The 9,215-nt window shown below is 38.8% G+C and overlaps 3 protein-coding genes across 5 annotated transcripts; 2 read left to right on the plus strand and 1 right to left on the minus strand.

Moving 5' to 3' along the window:
* Nucleotides 1–44: 44 nt before the first annotated feature.
* Nucleotides 45–1,261, plus strand: LOC106310491 (40S ribosomal protein S12-2-like). The gene is made up of 5 exons (XM_013747723.1): nucleotides 45–124; nucleotides 217–269; nucleotides 436–739; nucleotides 827–892; nucleotides 1,008–1,261. The coding sequence occupies exons 2-5, from the start codon at nucleotides 262–264 to the stop codon at nucleotides 1,065–1,067; spliced, it is 438 nt and encodes a 145-aa protein (XP_013603177.1). The 5' UTR covers nucleotides 45–124; nucleotides 217–261; the 3' UTR covers nucleotides 1,068–1,261.
* Nucleotides 1,262–1,875: 614 nt separating this feature from the next.
* LOC106310493 (biorientation of chromosomes in cell division protein 1-like 1) lies at nucleotides 1,876–6,130 on the plus strand. 2 transcript variants are annotated; one of them, XM_013747726.1, is made up of 15 exons: nucleotides 1,876–2,116; nucleotides 2,269–2,472; nucleotides 2,545–2,726; nucleotides 2,821–2,953; nucleotides 3,036–3,233; nucleotides 3,320–3,370; nucleotides 3,454–4,212; nucleotides 4,308–4,403; nucleotides 4,491–4,564; nucleotides 4,656–4,707; nucleotides 4,796–4,864; nucleotides 4,932–4,978; nucleotides 5,062–5,136; nucleotides 5,225–5,630; nucleotides 5,682–6,130. In XM_013747726.1, the coding sequence occupies exons 1-15, from the start codon at nucleotides 2,006–2,008 to the stop codon at nucleotides 5,973–5,975; spliced, it is 2,751 nt and encodes a 916-aa protein (XP_013603180.1). In that variant the 5' UTR covers nucleotides 1,876–2,005; the 3' UTR covers nucleotides 5,976–6,130. The 2 variants fall into 2 exon arrangements, with proteins under 2 accessions (XP_013603180.1, XP_013603179.1); XM_013747725.1 differs by having other exon boundaries at nucleotides 5,225–6,130.
* A 9-nt stretch (nucleotides 6,131–6,139) lies between these two features.
* Nucleotides 6,140–8,058, minus strand: LOC106310494 (DNA-3-methyladenine glycosylase 1). 2 transcript variants are annotated; one of them, XM_013747727.1, is made up of 5 exons: nucleotides 7,192–8,039; nucleotides 7,060–7,117; nucleotides 6,885–6,968; nucleotides 6,682–6,811; nucleotides 6,140–6,607 (listed from the first exon to the last, which is right to left on the minus strand). In XM_013747727.1, the coding sequence occupies exons 1-5, from the start codon at nucleotides 7,673–7,675 to the stop codon at nucleotides 6,317–6,319; spliced, it is 1,047 nt and encodes a 348-aa protein (XP_013603181.1). In that variant the 5' UTR covers nucleotides 7,676–8,039; the 3' UTR covers nucleotides 6,140–6,316. The 2 variants fall into 2 exon arrangements, with proteins under 2 accessions (XP_013603181.1, XP_013603182.1); XM_013747728.1 differs by having other exon boundaries at nucleotides 6,145–6,607; nucleotides 6,691–6,811; nucleotides 7,192–8,058.
* Between the last annotated feature and the right edge of the window lie 1,157 nt (nucleotides 8,059–9,215).

Below are 9,215 nucleotides of genomic sequence, written 5' to 3' on the forward strand. Positions count from 1 at the left end.
CCCAGCTCTGCAACGATACGTCAAATGTTTTTATTTGGGTGAAATTAGGGTTTTTTAGTACTGTGACTAGTTAAAAGTCTTTCCTCACACCTTTCTTTCTGCTGCAGCCGTCTTCGTCTCTGAGGTACGCACGATTCTAATCTGGCCCATGTATTTGATTGCCTGATCTGTTACAGTTTCCTAGGAGACTGATATGATTTGGTTTATATTGGGCAGATAACAAAGGGCTTTTAGTTTAAAAGGCATTTCAAAGAGACAAACATGTCGGGGTAAGCTCTGAATAAAGTGATAACTAGGATTTAAAGTTTTCGTTTAATGGATTTAATTAAATCTATGTTTTTAGTTAGAGGCACTTGATGAGATACAATGTAGATGTTTTGAATTTAGTTTCTGTTTTGTCTGAATCGTGTTTTATTTATTTATTTATTTATTTAGTGACGAGGCTGCTGCTCCAGTTGTTGTTCCTCCCGTTGCTGAGCCAGCGGCTATAATCCCAGAGGACATGGACTTGTTGACTGCATTGGAGTTGACTCTTAGGAAGGCCCGTGCTCATGGTGGTGTTGTTCGTGGTCTCCATGAGAGCGCTAAGCTTATCGAGAAGCGTGTTGCTCAGCTCTGTGTATTGGCTGAAGACTGTAACCAGCCAGATTACGTCAAGCTTGTTAAGGCTCTCTGCGCTGATCACAACATCAACTTGCTTACTGTTCCAAGTGCCAAGGCCCTCGGCGAATGGGCTGGTGTAAGTCCTTCAGTTTTTCTTAATATTACTGATTCTCCGTATATGCGTACTCGGTATTAAAAGTTTTAATCTTTGATGTCGTTTCAGCTCTGTAAGATTGACTCTGAGGGTAATGCTAGAAAGGTTGTTGGATGCTCCTGTCTTGTAGTCAAGGTATGTATATACTCTTTTCTTTGCTTTTCAATCCATGTCAATTGGAAATGTCTAATCCATACAGTTAGTTTTGGTTTCATTTACTTAATGTGTTTCTGTGTGGTTGCTGTTTCAGGACTACGGTGAGGACACGACTGCACTCAACATCGTCAAGAAGCACATTGAATCTAATTAAGTTTTAAGAAGCATTTGGAATCTCGATTTACAAATGTTTTTTTTTTTATCTCAAATCCTCGATGCTGTTTTCTACTGGTTTTGATATTTAATATGTTAGCAGACACCTCTCGAGATTTGTTTGGATTATAAACAAGTTTTGCTGTTATGTAGTCTCTGACTCTCTGCTCTTCTAGTGCCCAATTTACTTCTTGAGTTTCTCTTTGCCCAGTTTCATTAGGAGGTGATAATTATATTTTGGGGTGATATTGAGGTGATAGATTCTTAACAAATATATAAACAAAACATGTTGCATCATCAGTCTACAAAATCGATTGTTTTGTCAGTAATATTACAGTCCATCCATATTAATTTCACATCGTATTTTTCTATTTTGATTCATGCTGTTGCTATGTTTTTTACACGAATGCAAATACACATTCAAAATTTCAGTTTTTGCGAAGTGAAAAGCTTCGAAAGAAGGGCGGGAAGAGCCGGAGACGACCCCTAGCTTCGCACTGGTTAGCAATTCTGGTATTACAAACAACAATGCATTATGTTATGTGTAGAGAGTATATACACTCTACTAATTTATGATTACCAAAAAAAAAAGAAAATTGATTACTAGCATAAACAGATGAGAAACACATGTTTCAGATTCAGATTTGTCTCCACATCCTTGACTTTTGTCAACACTTTTGACATAATAGAATTATAAAAACTTTTTTTTGATAAAAAAAAAAAGACTTTAACGTTTTTTTAATTATTTTTAAGAGTTATTTATATCTTGGTACCAGTTCGTTAAGCAGTTTGTTGCATGTTGATATAAAAAGCGCATCAGACTCGTAAGACTTGTCACTTTCTCGTCTTCTCTTGCTCGAACGACTTGGAACTTGAGACGGCGACGAGAGAGGGCTTTTCCGTACGGAGAACTCGTTTTCTAGGGTTTTTGTTGGAGAGATGGGTCCTCTTGTTGTCGGAGAGACCGAACTTCGCGAAGCACTCCTCCAGGCTGGAAAAGATCTCCTCAACTCTCCTTCCTCCACCGATGCGATCTTCGACCTTCTCAATGTACGATTCGATTAGGGCACACGAATCGACTAGGGTTTCTTCTTTCTTGCCGATTCGGGAAAAAAGATTTGATTTTTGCTGCTTGTTTCTGTTCATTGCTTCGTAAAGTTGAAACCTTTTTAGGGTTTATGATGTTTTCAATCATTATGCAGAAAGTTGAGTCTCTGCTCCTCTCTGTTGAGCAAGATCCTATCGTAGAAGTGAGGAACGCCCTGAAACCGTCGATGCAGGCTTTGGTGTCTGCTGATCTCTTGAGAAACCCTGATTCTGATGTTAGGGTTTACGTTGTCTCCTGCTTAACCGATATCATGAGGATTACTGCCCCAGAGGCTCCTTACAACGATGACCAGATGAAGGTTTGTGTTTTTGCAGTTGTCTTTGTTAATGTTAATCTTCATATTCTCTTATGGCATTCTCTGGCTTTACAGGAGGTCTTTGAGGTGACGGTAGAGGCCTTTGGAAAACTTGCGGATGCTTCCTGTGAGAGCTATAAGAAAGCTGAGGCCGTGCTTGATACTATTGCTAAGGTCAGATCATCCTTGGTGATGTTGGACTTGGAGTGCGATGACCTTGTTCTAGAGATGTTTCGGCACTTCTTGAAAATCACCCGGTAGAACCGTAGAAATAGAACTTTGAGTTAACAGTGGTCAGTTAACTCTTATGTTGGTTTATGTAAGGCTGATGGCTTTTTCCTTTGTGCATAGATTAAGCCCGGACTGTCCTCAAACGGTACTTCTTTCAATGGAAACGATAATGGTCACAGTTATAGATGAAAGTGAAGAAGTATCCATGGATTTGCTCGAGATTCTCTTGGGTCCTCTCAAAAAAGATAGCCTGGTGAGTTTTTCCTAATTCATACTCAAGTCTCCAAGCTTTTTAATAGAGTTTGGATTTGATCTTTCTTGTCGTCATGGCGTAGGATGTCTCACCAGTGGCTTCGAGGCTTGTGGAGAAGGTTCTCATTAGTTGCGCCTGTAAGCTTCGACCGGACATCAATGAAGCTTTGAAGTCCACAGGGACTAGCTTGGACATGTATTCTCCAGTAGTTTCGTCAATATGCCAAAGGGAAGCTGCTACTACTGAAGCTCAGATCATTGTTAACCTCAAAGAAACTGAGGTATTCTTAGTGCCTTGAGCTCTTGGTTTGATTGTTTATACAGTAGTTTTGTGGTTGAATCTTGATTTTTTTTTTGTTTTTTTCAGGGAGAAGGAAAGATATCAGAAGAACAAGTAGTTCCAAGTGATTCATTGCAGGTACTTTACTTGTGAAGCTTTTTCATTGTCAGTGTTTAGTCCCCTTTCATATTGTTTATTGCCTAACCAATGTCTTGATTTAGGAAAAACTGGATTTGGGACTTTCTCCCAAGGGTACTAGGTCCAAGAGAACTGCAAGAGGTGGAACTCGAGTCAATGGAGACGGTTTGAAACAACTTTTGAAGCAAGGGCAATCTGAAAGTACAGACGTAGAGACTGAATCAGGGTCTACTAGGAGGAGGCGGAAACCCAATTCTCTGCTGAATCCTGAAGAAGGCTATTCATTCAAGACGTCATCAAGCATAAAGAAGGTGCATGAAAAAGAACTTGGGGCTGCCAAGAAAGCACCTTTGCCAAGTAAAGTTGGTCAAACGAAGCAGTCAGTTGTTATTTCTCTCTCACCCTCGAGTAAGGCTAGGAAGGGGTCACGGAAACGGAGCAGGAGTAAGATGGAAGAGACAGAACTTGATGCAGGTTCTGTAGCCACACCAGCATCAAAGAAACAGATTGTGAAGAAAGATGATGCTGAAGAAGAAACAGATCTTATGGAAACTGACCTTGAAAAGCCTGAAGATAGCGCTAAGTCAAGTAAAAAGGAGAGAGAAGAGAAGGGTTCAACGAAATCAACTGCAAAGAAGCCACTAACAGAATCTAAAAAGGAGAAAGCACAGAAGGGTTCAGCGAAAACAGCTGTAAAGAAGCCACTTGCAGAATCTAAAAAGGAGAAATCACAGAATGGTTTAGCGAAAACATCTGCAAAGAAGCCACTTGAAAAATCAGTCCCCTCAGATGCTAAGAAAAAGAATTCAGAAGGTGAAAGCATGGAGTCATCAAAGAGCAAGGTAGTAGATTTGATGAACCATTAATTTTCTTGTCAATATATGATACTCTAGAACTTCCTTGCTTGCTTGAACTCATAATTGGATAAAATGTTCAGAAGAAGAATTCTCGTGGAATGACGCCTCCGACCAAAGAATCTGAACAAACTCTCAAGAGCCATCCCAAGAGGAAACGGACAGCTAGAGAGGAAGTGGTGTGAATTTTTTTTCCTTCTCTGTTCACTCTTATGAGGCTTTGATTTGTCTCGTGTTTTCATATGGTCTATTCTTCCTCTTTGCAGGAGTCCAATAAGAGTGAGCATGGTGAGGAGTTGGTTGGTAAGAGAGTTAACATCTGGTGGCCACTTGACAAGAAGTAAGTGTTTTGCGTAAGATGTGAACTTTCGTTTTGGATACAGTGTGGTGTGATGAACGGTAGCAATCTTAACATTTATATTTTTTCACAGGTTTTATGATGGCGTCATAAAGTTCTATAGTAGTCTTAACAAGACGCATCAGGTGAATTTCTCTAACTGCTATTTTCCAAATTCTCACTTTGTTTGCATAATTGTTTCATTTGAAATTTTCATACTGTTGTTCTTTGCAGGTGCTTTATTCGGATGGGGAGTCTGAAGAGCTTAATCTTAAAAAAGAACGTTGGGAGATAATCAGTGAGGTGAGATCTTTCCTACACTGTGCTCCTCTTTATTCATTAGCCAATTTTTCTCAAAATGTTTAAGCAGGAAAAGGAGGAGACTGATCTACCTGATTCTACTCCTTTATCTGACATGTAAGTGAAACGTTTCACAGTTTTTTTTAACTTAGCCGCTTTGGCATCTCTTTAGTCTTGAGTTTTTTTACTTAATAATGTAGAATGCGAAGGAATAAAGCGAAGAAGAGGAAAACTGAGTCTATGCATGTGGAGCTGAAAAGTTCTTCAGAAGTCAGGTGTGAATTTTTTCTTACAATAGTTATAGTTATAGGTGGAGAAGGCTTGAGTCTTGAATGAATAATCTCACATTAATGGAATATATAGATCCTCGAAGAAGAAAGACCTTGTAACAAGCTCCAATAAGCAAGGGAAAGCAACCAAAGATGCGGTGAAGGGTGGAAGCAATGAACCAGAAAGGAGGGAAGAGATAAATATACAGTTCCCAAAAGATTGTGATGAGAAGGAAGAATCTGAAACTAAGGGTGATAACGGTTTGAAAATAGGGGAAAAATCAAATGCAGAGCCTGAATGTAAAAGAGATCACCAAGAACCGCCTGAGGAATCTAATGCAGAAGCCAAGTCGGATGGGGAAGAGCTTAAGTTTGCAAACAAGTTAACTGCAGAAACTGGAAATGATGGTGAAGAGCAGGAGGTAGAAAAAGAGGCAACCGCAGAACTTCAAACTGATGGAGAAGAGCGAGAGTCGGTGAAAGTGCCAAATGAAGCCAAGTCTGATGGAGAAGATCTAAAGACTGCAAACAAGTCAACTGCAGAATCTGATATTGAAGGAGAAGAGCAGGAGGTAGAAAAAGAGGCAACTGCAGAACCTCTAACTGATGGAGGAGAGCGAGAGTCAGTGCTAGAGCAAAATGAAGAACCGGAAACTGAGGTACAAGTGCGAGATTCAGCAAAAGAGCCAGCTGCAGACACAAATTTGATTAAGGAGGATCGTTCTGAGGAGAAGGAGACTGGTAAAGTCGAAAATGAAGCTGAAGAAGAGGTACAGAAAATAGTTGAGGAACTGGAAGAAGACACTGATAAAGCAGAAGGCGGGACTATTCCTGTTTCAGGTTGATAGATGAACAAAAGCATTTGGTTAATTCAGAGAACGATGTCGTTATTGTGGTGTACCTATTAACTTTCTTGTTTACTGAAGCTGCTTGTTTAGAGACGTAGTGTTATTGTTAGTAAAGACTTCTGGACATATATGTCTTATCAAGGAACTAGTTTGATGCGATGTAGGCTCCTCGCAACATTCTACTATGCATAAAACCAATAACCAAAAACATCTATACAACGTTAAACACAAGAACACATCACGTTAAGGTAGCTAAATCTCGTTGTGTCAAACACATCTCTTCAAGCAAATAACATGGGTACTACTCAAACACCGACAATTAGCTTTCAGAACTGCATCTACGCAACAGTCTTCTTGGCCTTGGTTATTGTCTCTGCATCTACGCAACAGTCTTGGAATCTGAAGCAGCCTGTGAGATGGTCGTTTGTAAGACCAGCTGCTTGCATGAAGGAGTAAATAACCGTTGGACTCACGCTACGGAAGCCTCTGCGTACAAGATCCTTGCTTATAAACTCAGCTTTCGATGTCTTCACGGGGACTTGTCGTTGATACCTGAACTGGCTCTGTGTAGGCTTGTTGCTCACAAAGTTCCACATGTACTTCTTAAACGATCCATACTCAGCTATAATCTGGATGAAACAAGGAGTTGGCAGCGATACAAGTTATGTAAGATAGATCAGAAGCGTTTTGAGGTTTATATTACCTTGCGCACCTGGCGTGAGTTATCGAGGATAGACCTTAGCTTGACCTCTGAGAGTAAGGAGATGGCAGAGATTACCTTCTTCTCGTTCAGTTCGGAAACAGCAACTGGATCGAAGTCCATGAAAACTTCCCTGAGATCAGAGCTCGTATTAAACTCTAGTTTCTGGCTTGACATCAGAAGTAAGAAGTTAATGTTTTGGTTACCTGAGTAATTGCCTTCTGGAGAGAATGTCTGTCCAAGAGAGTTCAGATAGAGCACCAGAGAGACATAATAACTCGAAAAGCTTCCTACACAAGTTAACCAAGTGGTAAGAGACTCTTTATAATTAAACAAAGAGCATCTCTCATAAAAGTAAAATAGTTTGAGGATTGCACTTACTTGTCGTCATGAACAGGAACTCCCCATTCTTCGTCGTGGAAAGCAACATAACTCGGGTCTTTGCAAGAAAGAAAGTAACTATCAAGTGAAGCAAAGTGAGCAACATAGAGTAGTAGAAAAGGAGATTCTCACCAGATTTGGGCGTGATCCAGGCACATCTTCTCCGACCATCAGCGAAGCAATCACCGTTACTACCACCACCACCAGCAACTTTATCATCTTTCTCATCAACCAGCTTCCTTCTCCCCACCGCACACGCACCAACGGCGGAGGAGACAGACCCGCTTCGCCTCACAACCTTCTTACGGCTAGAAGAAGACGACTCGCAAGACGAGGAGGCGTCAGAGGAATACGAAGCGGTCATGGAGGCACTGTTCTTTCTCAGAAGAGAAGAGCAAAGAGACGAGCATTGCTTGAGAGTCGTCGTTGGTGAAGCCGGAGGATCTGGCTTCTTCTTCGTTTTCTCATCTTTTGACTCGATGGTGGTGGTCATCTTCTTATTCTCCAGCTTCATCCCCGGTGGTTTCCTCTGCAGCTTGTTCCCGGTCGGACCAAGAACCGATCTGAAGTCTCTCTCGCCGGAATCGGTAGACCGGAATCGAGGTGGAACCGACATTGAACCGATAAACGAAAGAATGCTCACAGATCCAACACTGAAAGCTACAAACTTTGCTCGATTCAGAGAGATTAATATCGAAAGGTCTACACTTTACAGCTCTGCATTAACAGCTAATGAAACTTTTTTTAGAATCATCTAGCAATCCACGCTTACGGTGTTCATGAGAGAAGAAAGTAAAACCACAGAGAAGGACTTGGAACAGTGACGAGAGAGCCCTTTTGACTTCAGAAAAAATAAAAGACGGAGCTTTTCTGATCGGAGACGAAACGAATCAAAAATGGAAGAAGAGGAGAGAAGAGAGCAAAGAATCGAGAAGAAAAGTTCGTTCACCAATCACTCCTTAACACGTAAGCATTTGGTTTGCTGTTTTTTTTTCTTCCCACCCGAGACGACCCGATAATACGATGGGCTTGATTACTGTAAAGTTGCTTATGTTAATAATCATCAAATTAATTAATGCGTCTCAGATTAGGAATGTTTGCTCGTGTAATCATGTCGGGATCAAGACAAAAGTTTTAATTAGTCCATCATGTAATATTTACGAAACTGCCATAACACATTACTATATGCTTATATTAAATTAATTATCTTTTCTCTAACGTTGAAAAATAGCACAAAATGGACCCACACACTTCGTCTCATCTTCTTCAACGCGTCTCAGTTCAGCCTTCTTGGATGGTGCGACACCCAGGGCCGGCTCAACCGATAAGGGTCATTAGGCAAATTATACGCAGATAATGTTTAAAATGTTTTTAAAATTTAATCAGTAATATTTTGTAATGAAAATAAAACTATGTACATATCAAATAATTTGGATTTTTTTTAATTTTATTTATTACAAGATATGAGCCGGTTACGTTGCAACGGGTTTTGTTTGATGTTTTAATTTAATAAAAATCATAAATTATTTTATTATAGTTTTATGATTATTTTTTGCATATGTTGTTCGAAATTTATTTTATAACTAAAACTCATTTTCAAATATAAGTTTAAGTTAATATTTGTATTTTATAATTATGGTGCATAAATGAATTGTTATAAACTTTGTACATATGATTAGAGAAAATACTATACCTAAACGTTTAAACTGAACACAACCTGAAACAAGAAATTGAATGAAAAGTAAAAAAAAATGAAAGTCAAATACACCAATCGAGTCAATGACAACATTATACATGTTTTATGTACTAATTTAATGATTTATTAAATAAGTCTTTAAAGATTTATTTTGCTAGGATTTTAAAAAAAATGAAAACATTCTATTTTATAAATCTCTTTTTTATTTACAATAAAAAAATATTAAATACTCCTTTAAAATTTTGTTTAAGATTTTAGAAAAGGAAAATTAATGTCATATAACCTATTACGATTATCTTCTCTTTAGAATTTCAGAAAAAATAAATTGCTGTCAAATAATTATTTTTAGTTATTAGTATATAATATTAAAATTACTGTTTTTACAATTCGTATTAATACCAATTTTACACTTTTTTTTTAATTAAATAATTTTTAGTATCATGTTCATCATCAAATACTC

This window comes from Brassica oleracea, chromosome C8, assembly GCF_000695525.1.
Source record: "Brassica oleracea var. oleracea cultivar TO1000 chromosome C8, BOL, whole genome shotgun sequence".
Taxonomy (NCBI): Eukaryota; Viridiplantae; Streptophyta; class Magnoliopsida; order Brassicales; family Brassicaceae; genus Brassica; species Brassica oleracea.

Coding starts and splice junctions, on each gene's coding strand:
- LOC106310494 (XM_013747727.1), bottom strand. CDS start 7,675: ATGTCGGTTCCACCTCGATTCCGGTCTACCGATTCCGGCGAGAGAGAC. Junction 7,118..7,191: donor CTGGATCACGCCCAAATCTG/GTGAGAATCTCC, acceptor TTTCTTGCAAAG/ACCCGAGTTATGTTGCTTTC. Junction 6,812..6,884: donor TCCAGAAGGCAATTACTCAG/GTAACCAAAACA, acceptor CTCTGATCTCAG/GGAAGTTTTCATGGACTTCG.
- LOC106310491 (XM_013747723.1), top strand. Junction 740..826: donor CCCTCGGCGAATGGGCTGGT/GTAAGTCCTTCA, acceptor ATGTCGTTTCAG/CTCTGTAAGATTGACTCTGA. Junction 893..1,007: donor GCTCCTGTCTTGTAGTCAAG/GTATGTATATAC, acceptor TTGCTGTTTCAG/GACTACGGTGAGGACACGAC.
- LOC106310493 (XM_013747725.1), top strand. CDS start 2,006: ATGGGTCCTCTTGTTGTCGGAGAGACCGAACTTCGCGAAGCACTCCTC. Junction 4,404..4,490: donor GGACAGCTAGAGAGGAAGTG/GTGTGAATTTTT, acceptor TCCTCTTTGCAG/GAGTCCAATAAGAGTGAGCA. Junction 4,865..4,931: donor GTTGGGAGATAATCAGTGAG/GTGAGATCTTTC, acceptor ATGTTTAAGCAG/GAAAAGGAGGAGACTGATCT.